Genomic DNA, 19574 nt, shown 5'->3' with positions numbered 1-19574 from the left:
AATATTTCTGAAGTGTTAAAAAATATATATTTTAAAAATGCATGAAAAAAGATAGAATTATCCATTAACGTGACCCCTAAGTTTAACTTCCTACTTATAAGTAAGCTACTGAATTAATAAGGTGACGGGGCATCATATTGTGTAAGCTTCTGCATGTTTGAGAAGTCAAAATCCTTTGGATGAGTTCTGTGTTATCTTTTGATTTCCTTGCGTTTTTCCCCTGTCCATTCTCGGGCCAGTGTGCTCTCCTCCCCCATCTTCTCCTAGCAGAGCATGCAGGCCAACCTCCCTAGCGACTCCAAACAGACACAGTGTGTACACATGCTGCTTTAGAGGCAGTACTGTTCTTCCTTCAGACAAGAATGCGCCACAACTTTGTTCATTTGTACAACGTCTCTCATTCACATCCGCTTGTAAATGTCCAAAATGACAWTCAGTACCTCCAGTACCAGTCTAAAGTTTGGTCACACCTACTCATTCAAGGGTTTTCCTTTATTCTTTCTATTTTCTACATTGTAGAATAGTGAAGACATCAAAACTATGAAATAACATATGGAAACCTGTAGTAATCAAAAAAAGTGATTCTTCAAAGTAGCCACCAATTGCCTTGACAGCTTTGCACACTCTTGGCATTATCTCAACCAGCTTAACCTGGAATGCTTTTTCAACAGTCTTGGGTTGAGGTCTGGTGATTGTGGAGGCCAGGTTAGCTGATGCAGCACTCCATCACTCTCCTTCTTGGTCAAATAGCCCTTACACAGCCTGGAGGTGTGTTTTGGGTCATTGTCCTGTTGAAAAACAAATGATATTCCCACTAAGCGCAAACCGGATGGGATGGCGTATCGCTGCAGAATGTTAATGTTCATTTCATCTGCTTCTTAATATGCCACACTTGTCAGGTGGATGGATTATCTTGGCAAAGGAGAACTGCTCACCAACAGGGATGTAAACAAATTTGAGAAATAACATTTGTGCGGATGGAACATTTCTGGGATCTTTTATTTCAGCACATGACACATGGGACCAACACTTTACATGGTGTGTTTATATTTTTGTTCAGTGTAAATGAAATTCGTTAAAGCTGGTTCATTGAGAGAAAGCCTATTTTACAATGCTTTGCCTGCTCAAAGTGAGCTGCTGCTGTTGGGAGGTCAAAACTGTCCAACTCCTTGGAGCAGCTTGCAATGAGCATCAGCCTCGTTAACTTGTCCTCAATAAGGCGAACTTGAGGCCGTCTTTAATGTTTTGGATTAAGAATCTCCTCGGGGGCACACTAGAAGTAGGGATAATCAACACAATCCTCACCAATTTTGCCCAATCAGGGAACACTTAGCTGAAGTCCCTTTTGAGGACCTTGCTTGAGTAAACATAAACAACACAGACACTAATTTCCAAGCAGGATTTATGGAGGAGTGGGCCAAAATCCCTGCTGCAGTGTGTGCAAACCTGGTCAAGAACTACAGGAAACGTATGATCTCTGTAATTACAAACAAAGGTTTCTGTACCAAATATTAAATTCTGCTTTAATGATGTATCAAATACTTATGTCATGCAATAAAATGCAAATGAATTACTTAAAAATCATACAATTAAATTTTCTGGATTTTTGTTTTAGATTCCGTCTCTCACAGTTGAAGTGTACCTATGATAAAAATGACAGACCTCTACATGCTTTGTAAGTAGGAAAACCTGCAAAATCGGCAGTGTATCAAATACTTGTTCTCCCCAATGTATGTAAGAATGCTGCTCATTGACTACAGCTRAGGATTCAACACCATAGTACCCTCCAAGCTGGAGGCCCTGGGTCTCAACCCCAACCTGTGCAACTGGGTCCAGGACTTTGACAGGCCGCCCACAGGTGGTAAAGGTAGGAAACAACATATCCACTTCACTGACCCTCAACACTGGGGCCCCACAAGGGTGCTGACCAAGGCCCTTCTCCGATTGTTCAGTTTGGACGGGCGGCCAGCTATAGGAAAAGTCTTGGTGGTCCCAAACTTCTTCCATTTAAGAACAGAGGAGGCCACAGTGATCTTGAGGACTTTCAATGCTGCAAAAATGTTTTGGTACCTCGTACAATCCTGTCTCGGAGCGCTATGGACAATTCCTTTGACTTCATGGCTTGGCATTTGCTCTGACATGCACTGTCAACTGTGGGACCTTATATAGACAGGTGTGTACCATTCCAAATCATGTCCAGTCAATTGAATTTACCACAGGTGGACTCCAAGCTCAATGTCGAGTCTCATATCAAAGGATCTGAATAGTTAATACAGTTGCAAAGATTTCTAAAAAACAGTTTTCCTTTGGTCATTATGGGGTATTGTGTGTAGATTACTGAGGATAAAAAAAACTATTAGAATAAGGCTGTAACGTAKATTTTTGGGGGTAAAAGTCAAGGGGTACAGCACAGGATGTGGATTGTGCTGTAACCAGTGTAACATGTCTCATCAAATCAAATGTATTAATATAGCCCTTCTTACATCAGCTGATATCTCAAAGTGCTGTACAAAAACCCAGCCTAAAACCCCAAACAGCAAGCAATGCAGGTGTAGAAGCACAGTGGCTAGGAAAAACTTCCTAGAAATGCCAAAACCTAGGAAGAAACCTAGAGAGGAACCAGGCTCTGAGAGGTGGCCAGTCCTCTTCTGGCTGTGCCGGGTTGAGATTATAACAGTACATGGCCAAGATGTTCAAACGTTCATAGATGACCAGCAGGGTCAAATAATAATCACAGTGGTTGTAGAGGGTGCAACAGGCCAGCACCTCAGGAGTAAATGTCTTTCATGGCTTTCATAGCCAAGCATTCAGAGTTAGAGACAGCAGGTCTGGGACAAGGTAGCACGTCTGGTGAACAGGTCAGGGTTCCATAGCCGCAGGCAGAACAGTTGAAACTGGAGCAGCAGCACGACCAGGTGGACTGGGGACAGCAAGGAGTAATCAGGCCAGGTAGTCCCGAGGCAAGATCCCAGGTCCTCCGGGAGGGGAGAGAGAGAGAATTAGAGGGAACATACTTAAATTCACACAGGAAACCGGATAAGACAGGAGATTAGCAGATGTTAATGCGAGTGTAGCGAAATGCTTGTGCTTCTAGTTCCGACCATGCAGTAATATCTAACAAGTAATCTAACAATGAACACATTCATTTTATCGATGGCAATTAGAATGCACAGACATACTAAGACGAGATCCTGAGGCCCATTGTCGTGCCATTCATTCTCCGCCATCACCTCATGTATGAGCATGATAATCCACAGCTCCATGTTGCAACGATCTGTACACAATTCCGTGAAGCTATACATGTCGCAGTTTTCCATGGCCTGCAAACTCACCAGACATGTCACCTATTGAGCATGTTTGGGATGCTCTAGGTCGACATGTACGACAGAGTGCTCTCCAGTTCCCGCCAATATCCAACAACTTCGCACAGCCATTGAAGAGGAGTGGGACAACATTCCACAGGACACAATCAACAGCCTGATCAACTCTAAGCAGAGGAGATGTGTCGAGCTGCATGAGGCAAATGGTGGTGGTACTGACTGGTTTTCTGATACACGCGCCAATTTTTTTGGGGGGGGTATCTGACCAACAGATGCATATCTGTATTCACAGTCATGTGAAATCCATAGATTAGGGCCTAATTAGAGCAGATGCATATCTGTATTCACAGTCATGTGAAATCCATAGATTAGGGCCTAATTAATTAATTTCAGTTGACTGAACAGAAAAATCTTTGAAATTGTTGCATGTTGCATTTACATTTTTTATGAACTTTCAAACTCTCCTTCCTTCAAGAGTATTATTTGTTAATTTTTTAACCTTTATTTAACTAGTCAGTTAAGAAAAAAAATCGTATTTACAATGATGGCTTCCAAAAGGCCACCTGCGGGGAAGGGGGCTGAGAATTCAAAATAAAACAGGACAACACACACAACATGACAAGAGAGACAACATAAAGAGAGACATAAGGCAGCAACATGACAACACACTATGGTAGCAACATGACAACATGATAGCAACACAACATGGTAGCAGCACAACAATTATTGGGCACAGACAACAGCACAAAGTGCAAGAAGGTAGAGAAAACAATACATCACGCAAAGGGAATCGTTACATCCTTACTGGTTAGGCTTGGGCGGTATCCACATTTTCATATTGTCATACCGTTTTTCTTTTGTCCTGGGATTTACGGTATTACCGGCATGGCACAAAAGGGGGTGCTAAAAACTCAAGAAAAGCCCATTGAGCCTCTATTACCAGAATGCTAACAGAATTAGCACAAACTAATAGCGAAATCACAAACGCTGTTAGTTTTAGCTTGTTAGCATTTAGCTAACAGAAATGATTTACAAAGACAGGCAAATCCAGCTCAAAGTTATAGAAGCATAACAAGTAGCTACCAAATGTCATTTTCGGTGAGTGTGGACATTTACAAGCAAAAATGAACGAGAGAAATTGTGCAACTGAACAAAGTTGTGATGCACGCTTTTATAAAGGAAGAACAGCATGTGTACCTGGAAAAGATTGGAGGAGAAACAAAACGCTAGTAGGAAAAACAGGGGGGGYAAAAATGGCAGCTGTACAGATGCAGTGGCTTGCAAAATTATTCACTCCCTTTGACATTTTTCCTATTTTGTTGCCTTACAACCTGGAATTAAAAATTGATTTTTGGGGGGTTTGTATCATTTGATTTACACAACATGCCTACCACTTTGAAGATACAAAATCATTTTTATTGTGTAGCAAACAAGGCAAAAAAAAACGTGTGTGCAAAACTATTCACCCCCCATGTCAAAACTTTGTAGAGCCACCTTTTGCAGCAATTACAGCTGCAAGTCTCTTGGGGTATGTCTCTATAAGCTTGGTACATCTAGCCACTGAGATTTTTGCCCATTCTTCAAGGCAAAACTGCTCCAGCACCTTCAAGTTGGATGGGTTCCGCTGATGTACAGCAATCTTAAAGAAGCAATAAAACGGTCCTTCTTTAGACTAGTTGAGTATCTGGAGCATCAGTATTTGTGGGTTCGATTACAGGCTCAAAATGGCCAGAAACAAAGAACTTTCTWKTGAAACTCGTCAGTCTATTCTTGTTCTAAAAAATTAAGGCTATTCCATGCGAGAAATTTCCAAGAAACTGAAGATCTCGTACAACGCTGTGTGCTACTCCCTTCAAAGAACAGCGCAAACTGGCTCTAACCAGAATAGAAAGAGTGGGAGGCCCCGGTGCACAAATGAGCAAGAGGACAAGTACATTAATATATCTAGTTTGAGAAACAGACTCCTCACAAGTCCTCAACATGCAGCTTCATTAAATAGTACCCACAAAACACCAGTCTCAAGATCAACAGTGAAGAGGCAACTCCGAGATGGTCATTCCACTGCCATTTACAACTTTGAGAACATTTGACATCACTATTTCTGTTCCTATGGGGCTGGCTGACACTGACAGAATCCGAGTGTCCTGTCCAAGCCCTCCCTCTCCATCTACCGCCTCTCTTCTTAACTCCCCAGGGAGAAAAAGGGATTCCCCTCACCATCTGCTGTGCTGTGAGAGAATAGACCAATAGCGCTTAGAGTTAGAGGGAGAGAAAGAGAGTGGAGAGAGGGAGAGATTGAGACCGAGGAAGACAGACAGGGCAAGATTTTAAAAAGGCCACACCCACGTGTATAGAGAAGATACTGAAACTGACAGAGAGAGGGGAAGTAAAGAGCGGGAGTGACAAAGGAGAATTCAGTTGAAAAAGGGGAGAGAAAGCAGAAGTTTGAGGAAGTATGCAAACCCACATCCGCAGTGTGCCGGAAACACAAGACTGGGGAGCGAAGGTGAAGAACACTGTGCAAGAGTTAAAGGCCCATTGCAGTCAAAAACGTGATATCCTGTGTTTTATGTATATTTCCACACTGAGGTTGGAATAATACTGTGACATTTTGAAAAAGATTATAATGCCCTTTTAGGGTAACAGATGTTTGAAAAGACTGAAATTCCAGTCTGTTTTGGTGGGATGGAGTTCCCCTCCCCACTAAGACCACACCCAGGCAACTTTTGCTTGAGATATTGCTCTTTGCTAAGTAACAAAACACGGACACACAAGTCACAAATATAAATACAACGATATACAGACAATGCAACTAAACAATCATACCAACAATACAAAAATGATCATGTGTGTGTGTGTGTAAGAGTGTGTCTTTGGGTGTGTCAAACAAAAAGGTGTAATGGGTCCACACTCAAAAAGACGTTGCATGAAGCTTACTTCATTATTCAATTATTGTATTACTTTCACTGCATCAAGGATAGTGTGCACAGACATTTCAGGTGCACAGCCTTCTTCAGTGTGTAGGTGCAATTTTATTTTAAAACAGCATTTGTAGGGAACAACCGATGAGCAGCAGGTGCTTCTAATCAGGGTTGCCACTAATCTGCCATTCAGGGATGTGGATTTTCTGGTCTACCTGTATACAAGTGAGTCACACTTGTAGAAATWCAGAATTTTATACAACGGGTGGATCTAATCCTGGACGCTGATTGGTTAAAACCGCTTTCCAGACGGTGTCTATTCCACAAGTTACCACCGGCTAAATCTATGATGTTGAAATGCCTATTTACTCTGTTCCATCTCACTGCGCTATCCACGGTCATTAGCCCAGCCAGACAATGAATAAACTTGATCTCCACTGTAAAAAGCATCTAGACATTATCTCCCATTGGTTTTCAATAGCGGAGATTTGTATAAAAATTGTGGTCTGTCCCTCTGATATTTGCAACATTGTTTCAATATTTGAAATTCGATCTACACCTGTCCCATAGTAATCATTTTGTAGGGGTCGGGACGAGACACAGGCAGCTTTTCTTAGCAAGTCAAAATCATGAATACGCATCCTTATTATGGACATATACAAAGAATTGTCAATAGAAAACAGGTAAAATTAASAAAATGCAGCTAGTTTGCAGTCTTTCCGGCTTCAGTTTGAAGTGATTGTGTTAGCTGTGTTGTTGGCTAGCTCCTCTGAACAAGTGTCCTGTCGAGAGCGCACATTTTTTATGCCAGGTGAAATCGTGCGTCATTAGCTCATTCTTACGAATATATCCAAATAAAATGTCACTAGAAAACCGCTTAAACAAATGCAAATGCTGTTATTCTGGCTGCACTGTTTGACGTGACTGTAAGTTAGCCATAGTTGGCTAGCTAGCAAGCAAGGGATAAGAACTTGGCCAGCCACTAAGGCAATAGAACATTTAGAACGAACGATTGGGTCACGTCCATAGACAAAGAACAAAGACACTTAACGACTGGGTCGCGTCTCTGGCAACCGAACCGATAGAACAAACAACCTGCCGGCTTGTGGAGCAACCCTAGATATGTGTCAGGACAATATCTAAATATGTCAATCATTATTTTAATATGTTAGTAACTGGGGGTATAAAAGTGATAATTCCCTCGAAGTGAGCATTACTGGGGGTATAAAAGTGATCATGCCTGGATTCAAACTTTTTGTGCATTATCACTTAAATAGGGTATGGGAGTGAATCAAATGCCTTAAGTGTCTGCTCACTTGGATACATATATCAATTCATGAAATAGCTTACCACAAATGACATCAGGCTCAGCCGTTCAGAAATATGTGGGGCTAACTCATAAACGATATGCATCTGATATGGACAGTGTTCTTGTATAACAGTCTAAATTTGGCCTTTAGGAAGGTGAAACCTAATTATTCGTTTCAACCGTGTGGAGATAAAATAATTGAAATGTGTATATATCCACATGGCTTCTCTATGGAGTAATTTGTTGTCATAATCACCTCCTCTGCGTGGTGAATGTGTGTTTCCCGTCACAGTTGTTTTTTTAAATGTCATTTTACTGTTTGCTTGAGTAATTGGAGATGGAACTGACTTTTATACGATCACGGCTCTATATAAAACTGTGCGTTGGCATGAATTAGTAGTTTCGGACTGTGAAGAGACTCATGGTGGCATATGTATGGTGTCTAAGATGAATGTCATTTGATTATACAGACAATCTAGAATTTTAGTCATTGTTCATAAAAACTAGAAGAAAAGCAGTTAAATCTCTCCTCAACCAGGAAAGACAGGCATGCATGTTGTAGATGTTAGTTGGGATGTGCGGTTAAGGTTAAGGGCAAGGCGTGCTGCTCTGTTTTGAACCAGCGGCTAGGTCTTTCTTTGCTGCACTAGATCATATTACCGGACAGTAATCAAGATAAGGCTCTGGTCTTGTCCTAACAACTAGTACAGTTGGTGTCAAAAACAGAGAACATATGTTATAAACAGTCATACCMCTCCCCATCTTCACAGCAACTTTGTCAATATAACTTGCCCATGATAATTGACCATCCAATATTATACCTAAGAGTTTAGCTTCCTTAACTTGGACAATGGTCACACCCTTATGTAGAACTCCAGTTGAGGTTTAGGTGAGAGAATGTTTTGAACCGAATAAATGCATATAKAAATAAAACGCATTTTAAGACCAGTTTATTTTTATGTCACCCATTCCGATACGGACAACTCGTTATATAGAATTTCAGTGAGCTCACTGGCTTTGAGCTCATTCCCATACATAGTCATTCTAACTTTGTGTAAGACCAGTGGCAACTCACTAGTAAAAAATAGAGAAGAATAACGGCCCAAAGCAACTGACCTGACGGACACTACACATATCTGGTGTAAGAGAAGCTTCCAACGAAGAACACTCTCTGGGTTCTATTGGATAAATAATAGGGATGCATGACATATCGGTGAACATATTGGAATCGGACGAAATTAGCTAAAAATGKCAACATCGGTATCGGCCCGATGTCTAGTTTAACGCRGATGTGAAAAACCGATGTCAAAGCTGACGTGAATACCTATATAACGTACCTACATGACGTAATGACGCCACATAAAATTTTGCMCTGCACCTGCAACACAGCATTCCTAACCTAGCCCACAGTGAGGCTRGACCTGACCAGGTTATGTGTTGTGAAGCTAGCCACAATAAGGATTAGGCACAATAGTGGAATTTGCGGTTTGCCTTCAAAATCAAAGTACCTCTTTGAAAGTGATGCAGAAGGTTACAATTGGTGGAATCATGCCAGATTTAGACTATATAATGTTAAACAAGGTTGGAATGTAAAGCCATGAATGGGGTATCAGTCTACTCGGTGACACACAGAACTGAAGAGTCTACGCAAATAATAGCATTGTAGCTCTTATCGCGGGACTGTGACTGTTTTAAATCACCTCCCCAGTCAGCCTATTGTGTGTACTGACATTCATATTGTACTGTACAGCTTTACCTAAGGATTGGGGATCAATGAAATGGGGTAACAGTCTACTCAATACCCAAGATATGTTCTCCCAATGTCCTCCGAGTTATCAGACTCCAAAACKWCRACGCAGTATTGTTTTTCCTCTGGAATATAGTGTTCAATACACATAGGTTGACAATAAATGTGMCTCAATTCAGTTGTTTCAGTCCCGCGATAAGACTTACAATGCTAATGTTCTCTGGGTGTCACTGAGTCGACTGATACCCCATGTCATTGATTCACAATCCATAGGTAAGGCTGTACAGTGAAATAAGTATGCCCTCAATGCAATTCTAAAGTAGAATATATCCAGCGTGATTTCAACAGATATGTCAAATTAACAAATTGTCTTTTGTTGATTTCATAAAACATTCCAACCTCTTTTAGCATGATCTATTCAATTATGGCATAATTCTACTATTTGTATGCATTTGCATCACTGTCAATGACAGACTTTTACTTTAAAGCCTAACCTAATCCTTATTGTGGCTAGCTTCACATAGATGGTCCGACCACCATTAATCAAATAAGAACTGTCTTCTAAATCAGGGTTATTTTAGATGACACCTAGCTATATAGTTAGCTAACTATAGCTACTGAAACAGATGTCGTTTTGCTATGTTTTTGGGGAAGAACATTGTTTGCATTCATGAGCTAGCTAGCTTTTTTTATGACCAGCATTCTAGGTGCTACTGACAACTTTACCAGCATCATAGCATACGTATCGAATCGTTGTGACATATGAAATACGAGTGATAGTGTAATCAATGTGTAATAACTACATACAAAATMWATGAAKACGTTAAATTATTATTGTGACGTGCAGTCATATTCAGGTCCTGATTGGTCAACAAGCTTATTTGACACGTCAAATAGTGTTATTTGACGTGTATCTTTTTTGACATGCAAATACACAAACGGCGTTCCATAGAATTCCTGGTTGAGAATGAAACGACTGAACAAATGAACGAAACAGCACAGCAAGTAAGTGAAATAAATAGGTTTTGATTATGTTTTACTGGTAATGGAGACATACGTAAATGCCAACAAAATTACTTCTTGTTCAGTGGTGTGTGTGTGTGTAACCTTTAAATTTAACTAGGCAAGTCAGTTAATAACAAATTCTTATTTACATTGACGGTCTACCACGGCCAAACACGGACGACGCTGGGCCAATTATGCGCCACCCTATGGGACTCCCAAACATGGCCGGATGTAATACAGCCTGGATTCGAACCAAGGACTTGCACTGAGATGCAGCGCCTTWAAACACATACATGGACAAAGCGGTCTAACTATTTAAAATGTACTAGAATGCTTAAAAAGGCTGCTAAAAATTGTAATATTGGTATTTTTGGCAAGGAAAATATCAGATATCGGTATCAGCCAAAAATGTCACATCGGTACATCACTAATAAATAACTCTAACAATGTGATGGCAAGTTATGTAATGCCATAGCAAGGTAGTTTTTTCAATAACAATGTATGATTAATAACATCAAAAGGCTGCACTGAAATCTAACAATACAGTTCCAACTATCTTACTTATTTATTTTAACCAATCAGTCAGTCATCTCAGTCAGTGCAGTACAAGTTGAGTGCCCTTCTCTACATGCATGAAAGTCAGTACTTAACTTGTTCCCTGAAAAATAGCATTGTTTTTGGTCAAACAATTCTCTCCATCAGTTTACTAAGAATAGGCAGCAAACTGGTAGGCCAGCTGTTAGAGCCAGCAACGAGTGCATTAATGTTTTAAAGCAGCAGAAATACGTTAGCTTCCTTCCAGGCCTGTGGGCACACTCCTTTAGGGTTTGGTTAAAGACACAGCAAATAGGGGTGTCAATACAGTCTGCTACAATAGTTTTTTCACTTCTCCCACACTAAATTGACCAAATACAAAACAGCAATTCCTCTTTCCCTAGCTTCTCCATGGAAGCTGGCGACTTTTAGCCTGGGTGTAAATATGCTTCTGCTCTATTTCCAATTCCTTATGAAATTGCCATGCCAAACATGTTCAGCAATGACAATGGATTAGGCAAAAGCACAATCAGATATGGGACCAGGCAGTTTAATAGACAAGCCCAAGGGAACAAGTCAGGAGGGTGGGGGAAAATTAGTTAGGCTAAGTGACAGCTGTATTTCCTTCAACACAACAGTGGCGACAGAAAGGCTAGGGTGACAAGGTGCTCTGCAGTGTCAGTGTCATGTGACCGAGACAAGGAAGTAGGGTGGACGGATGTTGGACAGGGCATTCAACTGAGAATTTCCCCTCGTGTCAATGTCTCAATAAAGTTTGTTAAATTCAATCAAAAACAACAGTGAAAGTCAAATATAGCCTAGCTCTGAGGTCGTCTGAGGAGAGGTAGTCTGAGGATAAAGTGATGGTGATTGTTGATACATTCTCCCTCTGTGTAGAGCAGGGGTTGCAACCTAAGGCAGGGACGCAAGGGTATTTGCCTTGGCACGCCAATTCACCCAAAAAATAAATAAGTAAAATACACACACAGAGTACTGTGCAAAAGTTTGAGGCAGGTGTGAAAAAATGCTGTAAAGTAAGAATGCTTTAAAAAAAATAGATGTTAATAGATTGTTTATCAATTAACAAAATGCAAAGTGAGCGAACAGAAGAAAAATCTACATCAAATCAATATTGTGTGACCACCCTTTGCCTTCAAAACAGCATCAATTCTTCCAAGTACACTTGCATACAGTTTTTGAAGGAACCTGGCAGGTAGGTTGGCCCAAACATCTTGGAGAACTAACCACAGTTATTCTGTGGATTTAGGCAGCCTCAGGTGCTTCTCTGACTTCATGTAATCCCAGTCAGACTCAATGATGTTGAGATCAGGGCTCTGTGGGGGCCATACCATCACTTCCAAGACTCCGTGTTCTTTATGCTGAATATAGTTCTTTATGACTATCGCTGTATGTTTGGGGTCGTTTGTCATGCTGCAGAATAAATTTGGGGACGATCATGGTATTGCATGATGGATAAGTATCTCCCTGTACTTCTCAGCATTGACGAGACCATTAATTCTGACCAAATCACCAACTTCATTCGCAGAAATGCAGCCCCAAACTTGCAAGGAACCTCCACCATGCTTCACTGTTGCCTGTAGACACTCATTCGTGTACCGCTCTCCAGCCTGTCGGCGAACAAACTGCCTTCTGCTACAGCCAAATATTTCAAATTTTGACTCATCAATCCAGTCGCTTGGCCTTGTTTCCACGTCAGAGGTATGGCTTTTTTGCCGCAAGTCTTCCATAAAGGCCACTTTTGACCAGACTTCAAGACAGTAAATAGGTGTACCAGGATCCCACAGTTTTCTTCCAATTCTGAGCTGATGGCACTGCTGGACATATTCTGATTGCGAAGGGAAGTAAGCATGATGGGTCTTTCATCTGCTGCAGTAAGTTTCCTTGGCCGAACACTGCGTCTACGGTCCTCAACATTGCTCGTTTCTTTGCGCTTCTTCAAAAGAGCTTGGACAGCACATCTGGAAACCCCTGTTTGCCTTGCTGATTGATGCAGTATAACTACCTCGTGTCTTGTTGCTGTGCTCAGTCTTGCCATGGTGTATGACTTGACAATAATCTGTCTACAGCAACCTCACCTTGTTAGCTGAGTTTGGCTGTTCCTCACCCAGTTTTATTCCTCCTACACAAATGTTTCTGTTTCAGTTAATGATTATGTTTCAACCAACATATTGAATTGATGATCATTAGCACCTGTTTGGTATAGTTGTTTAATCATACACCTGCCTACATGCCAACAAAATCCCTGACATTGTGCAAGTGTACCTACAATAATTGATGCTGTTGTGAAGGCAAAGAGTGGTCATGGATTTGATTGAGATTTTTCTTCTGTTCACCCACTTTGCAATTTGTTAATTGATAAATATAATCTATTTTTGAAAGCATTCTAGTTTACAGCACTTTTTCACAAAAGCCTAAAACTGTTGTACTGTACACACACACAGTTGAAGTCGGAAGTTTACATACACTTAGGTTGGAGTCATTAAAACTTGTTTTTCAACCACTCTACAAATGTTGCTAAGAAACTATAGTTTTGGCAAGTCGGTTAGGACATCTACTTTGTGCATGACAAGTAATTTTCCAACAATTATTTCACTGTATCACAATTCCAGTGGGTCAGAAGTTTACATACACTAAGTTGACTGTGCCTTTAACTTCACTAGGGTAGGGGGCAGCGTTTGGAATTTTAAACATTAGCTTTTTACATGGCACATACTGCACTTTTACTTTCTTCTCCAACACTTTGTTTTGCATTATTTAAACCAAATTGAACATGTTTCATTATTTATTTGAGACTAAATAATATAGTACATCAATACAATCTAAGTCKAAATAAGTGTTCATTCAGTATTGTTGTAATTGTCATTATTACAAATATATATWTAAAAATCGGCATCGGCTTTTTTTGGTCCTCCAATAATCGGTATCGGTGTTGAAAAATCATAATCGGTCGACCTCTAATCCTTACTYACTAGTTCAAGTATAGCCAGTTTGTAATTTATTGATTTTAACAGATCGGTTTCGTCTTTTACCATTCCCGGTGGTGAAAATATTAAATTGTCTGTATCTGTAGAAGTCACGTTTTCATTTTGAAATAGGTTCCCCTGTCTTACTTCCGTCATGTTTGGGTGTTGCTTGTTTTCGTAATATTTGCAGATACATTTATCTAGTCTTATGGTTTGGTTATCCAGATTGGAGGTTATTACCCACCAAATTGTGCAGTGCTAATATTTAGTCTAATTTTCCGAGTTTTATCTTGAGTTGGTCTACATGGCTGTGTTCAGTCAGCCATCTTACATGACTCCCTTAGTCGATTGAGATAGGTCTCCAGTGACACRGTCCTTACCTTTCCAGTGACACTGTCCTTACCTTTAACACGCAATTGCGTTTAGAATTGTTACGCAATAACTGGCTTATAGAAGCACATGTTGTTTCACTCCAGCAGCAACAAAGGAGCTGTTTGAGAAGCAGTAGCAGCAGCTCTTGCGCTGTCTGAAAGACTTCTGTTTATAGGCTCTGTATCTGTATGCACGTGTGATAAACATAACGATGAACTAAAACACACACGGGCCAATTTCATTCRACAAAATTATGCAAATGACCCTCGATAAGCATGACCGGTCAAATGGATCTACATCGACTGGTATTTCCATCAATGAACAGGCAAAATATATATATTTTGCAATGGAATTTTTTCTTCTTCTCCCAGACAATTGGCTGGTGCCAGTTCTTTTTAGCGGGGCAAAAGACAGTGGGGAGAGGAGAAGGACTGAACCCTGACCTCCTGAAGGGAAGTTGCTCCACATTTTGTGTGTGTGTGAGAGAGAGAGAGAGAGAGAGCGAGATAAGCGAGAGAGGAGAGAGAGATGAGAGAGGGAGACTGTCACAGTTATCATAAACACCATAGGGCCTGCTTGGGACCTTGTCCCAATTCTGCAATCTTCCCACTTTCAATCCATAAGCCCTCACTAGTGAGCTTCAGTAGGCCCTTTCCCAATATACCCATATAAAAATGGCACCCGAAACTAATCGATTCTGATAAGAAGTCTGGATTAGGACACAGAGCCGGCCTCTGTTCTGCCTTTCCATAACAGTTGGCCACGCCGAATCAAATCTAAATGTCCCTCTCTTTGTAATCTTCACAGAGAGTAAGATCCGTTCCTTGAGGACTTCCCTGTGTCGTGTTTAGTCTGGTAATGTATGGATTATACAGTTAAGACATGGTCTTATACCTGACTTTCGAGCTCCTAACCAGCACACACCACTGTCTGTGTCACCACTGGTAATTATATTAAGTCAGCCTAAACCTCTGTCATAGGGGAAAGAGGTGGTGTGTATGTGTGTGTCAGCAAGRGTCTAATACRGAAAAGGGGTGTGCTATTTTCTAAYCTGTCTACGTATGGAGTAAAGTGTAATTACGACCATTCATAGCGAACTATGTTGCCATCTTAACACCACCAGAAAATTAGTCACTGAATGTATAAGAGAGACAGGACAGACTCTGAGCAGAGTTAGAGCAAACCTTGCAGGAACTGTCCTCAAGACAAAATGCATTATTAAATGCAAACAATCTTTCATCAGAGGTGGTTTAGATGAAGAGCTCATTGGACACCATCAACAAATACATGTTTATACATGTATAAGTATTCTATAGAATGTTTATAATCTGAGCTTCGCGTTGGATAAACATGTGCACATCAAGATAGTGTTGTCGAAGGCCTTGGATACATTCATCACTACAGTCTCCATTACCGTTAGTTGGATTAGAGATGGTATATCTCGTGTGTGCGTGCGTGCGTGGCCTCAGATGGCCGATGTGCCAATAACTACGGAGTCTATTTTACTTCTGGCAAAATAATAATTGCTGAAGCTGTTAAGTTTATTTATCACATGCACAAATAGCCTAGTTTTAACAGAATATCACCTGTCCGGCAGTGAGAACATGCAAATCCTCCAACAGCTGGTTGARGTGTGGAGAGAAACAAGAGAAAGTCCAGGCATTGCAGAACAATTCTAAATGCAACCTGGGGAAAAACAGAGCTTTGATGGCCTGTATTGAAAGGAGGAGGATCCCAGCTTTCAATTATTGTATTYTTTATTTCTCAATTCCTAGGCTAATACTGAGAAAATGACAGTGTTTATAGTCGGAGTATCTGGTATGCATGCTCCAAATAAAAATAAAAAAACATGGGAAGCATGTCGTCAATGTTTCCCCTGTATTCATTTAGCAGTGGTGCACATCATAAATGAAATGTTAACTACCTACAAATTAGTCTATGCCTACCTGGCAGAATAAAATCAGGATTATTTACATCAATCCAGTGYCCATTAGTTTTGCAAACTCCATTACGTCTGCTACTGAAACACTGCTAACCAAACAGGGCTAGCTAGATACATGCACACTTAAATTAAAGGGTAACTACAAAAAATATTTGTAAAAAATTATGTTTACCAGACTTCAAAAGTGGTCTCCTGGTATGGTTTCATCATTGTTGTGTACTTAAAATATATTTCTTGTATTGTTTGTCTATGAAATTGTTTTTTGAGCAAAAATCAAGTCAAGGAAGACAGAATATTTCAATGATAGCTCTGTAATAAAATGTTCATGTATTTTTCATAACAGAACAGTGTTTTTCTGTGTTCCGAATCAACTTAATTGGCTATTTGGGTTCATAGCCTTGGTGCCTTGCCAAATTGGCCACCCCATTAAGGGATAGTGGCCTTGCCAATAAAATAACGAAATTCCAGGCCGTGCGTGTGTCCAAGGTGTTTCATCACCTTACAAGGCCTAGGTCCTTTTGAGCAGATGGTCATAACTACCAGAGAACACAGAGAGTTGGGGGTGCGTTGTTTCAAAACGTTGGGTACCTTAGATTGGTTTCAGGCAGCAACCAGGATAAAAGGTTACAATATTTTATTATGTCATCTAATTAATATTATTCAATGGTATTCATTGTGATAATGTACTGAACATTGACATGCCCAGCATACGTCATCATACATAATGCGAAGGGGAACTTGCGAAAGTGACAAGCAATGAGCCAGGACATGAATCTGAGCACGCATGAATCAAATGAAAATAAATACCCCCCCCCCGAAATTGAAAGAATAAACACAAATGTACASGTTTAAGAAGTTGTGGTTGAATTGGCAGTGCAACCTCTGAATATAGGGTCAAGGAATCTTGAGACACAATCCGCTCGTGCACATTTCAACTTCATGKCGGTTGTTAGCTAACAATAGCAGCAGGTTTCATTAAAAAAATAACTGTCCACGGTGACTCCCCATCAGATTAATTGTCAACTCAATTGAACCACGTTATCTACACAAAACACAACTCACCTGCGTGCACAATATCAGACAGGTCATAGTTCCTAGCGTTTCGGGAAAACTCTTTCAATTTGCGATTAGACAAATTCAGAGCCCCGCTCGCTGCAGCTTCCTCGAGCGACTTCTCCACCCTCCGGCTAGCAGCTATTGTCMCCGGCAGCTGGGCACGGTCCCCAGCAGCCATGAACGTAGAAATGCCTCAATGTTACTTCGTTTGAGTCTCAAAAAAGAAAGTCTTGCTTTACACTTTCATATCCCTCACAACTAATTCCAAAACCGTCCGACAAAAACAACTTTCGAAGTAGCTAGGACAATTAATTATTTGTTATCCACACAGAGGATACTCCACTCCGAGAAGCATGAAAAAGCGGTACTTGCTAACTGTCAATCTCTGTCGGAAGGGGTGCAGCAGCACCAGGTAGGTGAGGAGCAGTGGGAGTGGCTACGACGAGAAAGAAACTTGATTGACAGYGATAACACGCCCATATCTCAAAGGYGATGAATTGGTGCACCCGATTGGACAACAATCACTTCATTAAAAGGAGGAAAAATTTGASCAATCACACRTTTCACATGGTGAARGTCACATGTGTGGMACGTGTTACCTTTGAATAGTGATTCAGAACCACACATTGTACTACGCGACCCTTCCAATGGCGATTTTAACTGAGACCGAGTGCGCATGTTCACCATAGAAGCCAACCCCAAATCCTTTCGCGGGAGTTTGAGCGTTTGATCGGGAGTGTACCMTGTAATTACAGGTATTGTACAACTTAATTATGTAATTGGCTAGTATTTTTCTTATAAAAGCATGCTTTAATTATAACTTGGAGAGATGTTTAGACCCTGATTTTCATAGTGTCTTAGTCTRGGAGCTAGCTAATATAGCTAGTATCACCTAAAGAATGTTAGTAGTTAGCTAGAAAATGATTAGCTACCTATCCTCATCACGTTGTAGCTACATGTAATTTCTTTGTTCCCATTCTAGTCTGTTCCCACTCAATGATGATTTATCCCATCACTCAAGGTATGTTAAACATTGAAGGGAATTGTTGGTCTCAATAATAAGTAAAACACTTCAACCGGTGAAATATTTAGTCAGATTAGCAAGCTACTTGTCATTAGGCTTTTAAAGGGGAAATCAGCCGTTTCTACATCTATCTTTGGACTTTTAAATGAATGATGTGTACCGATTGATTCTTGAAGATATAACTTATGAATGCCTTATGAGCTTAGTTCAACTGTCATACCCCACCAGAACCCCAAAATAAAAGCTTGTTTTACTCCAATGTTTGTAAACAAAGTAAATGTAAACAAACACTGTATAGCCTCAAGCTATATCAAGGATGGTTAGTTCTTGCATCCATAGCTCTGGCTATGGATTTGAGAGTGGTAACATTCCTTCCCTGTCCCATAGCTTTTTAACCAAATAGGAACCTGAAGGCTCTTGTTCAAAGACTAGGAAACACTTACATACACCCATGTTACAATTTAATATATCTTTGTTGTTGTAGGAAGACGCCTCATAACGGCTAACATCAGGGGTACCCTTGTGTCTTATCATGAACGGGGTAGGAAAAGGTGGTCCTCAGCCCTGGTGACGGAGGCTGCTGCAGCTACAGGACTACCTGTGTCTGTAGTTAAGGTATGAAATGGAGGGAAGGGGTGGGTGGGGGGTGATAGGGAGGTGGAATTAGGGACATGTGACTACAGAGTTGGTGGATTTTGAGGGGTTAGTGGAAAGAGGGAGGGAGCATAGAGTGGGAGAAGATCAGAGAGGTAGGTGGTTGCCAGGTTGTAGAGGGCTTTGTAGGTAAGTAGGATTATTTTTTAAAGTGAATACAGGGTTGCACAGGGAGCCAGGTTTGGTTTGGTTTGATTTGTTCAGTTGATCTGGTGCTGGTGTGGATTCTTGCAGCACCAGAGTTCAGAACCAGTTGGAGTCTATTGATGAGGTTGGTGGGGATCTGGTGAAGGAGAGTGTTACAATAGTCTAGTCAGGAAGTAACCAAGGTATGGATGAGAGTTTCGGTGTGTGACAGTGACGGGCGGAGCCTGGAGATATTGCGGAGGTGGAAGAATGGTGTCCCGGTGCTGGTTTTTATGTTTGGTTTCAAAAGAGGGAGACACCGAGGCTTTTGACTGTGGTGATGCTTGGAGAGAGTGGATTTAGAGCCGTTGGGCATTGTTAACTCGAAATGACACAACGACAAGGTTCCAGTTTAACAAAGTTTACTCTACTATATGAACACACTACAAGGTAGCCATTACACTCAAGGCCAGGTTCAACAACGAACAAACTTCCTGCGCATGCGCACTCTTGCACTCTTGACTGAGTGATAGCCCCGTAATAACAGAAATATAGGGATACTTAAAACATGAACTTAACA

At 40.9% G+C, this 19574-nt stretch overlaps 1 protein-coding gene and 1 long non-coding RNA gene across 8 annotated transcripts in view; one reads left to right on the top strand and one right to left on the bottom strand.

Annotated features, from left to right (window-relative positions):
* Positions 1-17617, bottom strand: part of LOC111960306 (leucine-rich repeats and calponin homology (CH) domain containing 4) — a 75129-nt gene extending 57512 nt beyond the window's left edge. For all 7 annotated transcript variants that reach the window (XR_011475045.1, XR_011475044.1, XR_011475043.1 and 4 more), the window contains exon 1: positions 17197-17617. Coding sequence is in view for 4 of the 7 variants with exons in the window: in XM_023982257.2 (XP_023838025.1) it covers positions 17197-17368 (172 nt within the window). In the remaining 3 variants the exon portion in view is untranslated. The remainder of the gene's footprint in view (positions 1-17196) is intronic.
* Positions 17618-17700: 83 nt separating this feature from the next.
* The window catches only part of LOC111960399 (uncharacterized), a 77278-nt gene continuing 75404 nt past the window's right edge, over positions 17701-19574 (top strand). The window contains exons 1-3 of the long non-coding RNA XR_002876833.2: positions 17701-17945; positions 18173-18211; positions 18699-18829. This is a non-coding gene — a long non-coding RNA (uncharacterized lncRNA). The remainder of the gene's footprint in view (positions 17946-18172; positions 18212-18698; positions 18830-19574) is intronic.

The sequence above is a fragment of the Salvelinus sp. IW2-2015 genome, linkage group LG37, assembly GCF_002910315.2.
Source record: "Salvelinus sp. IW2-2015 linkage group LG37, ASM291031v2, whole genome shotgun sequence".
Taxonomy (NCBI): Eukaryota; Metazoa; Chordata; class Actinopteri; order Salmoniformes; family Salmonidae; genus Salvelinus; species Salvelinus sp. IW2-2015.
The sequence above is the reverse complement of the archived record's forward strand: the minus strand, read 5'-3'. Positions and strand labels throughout refer to the sequence as shown.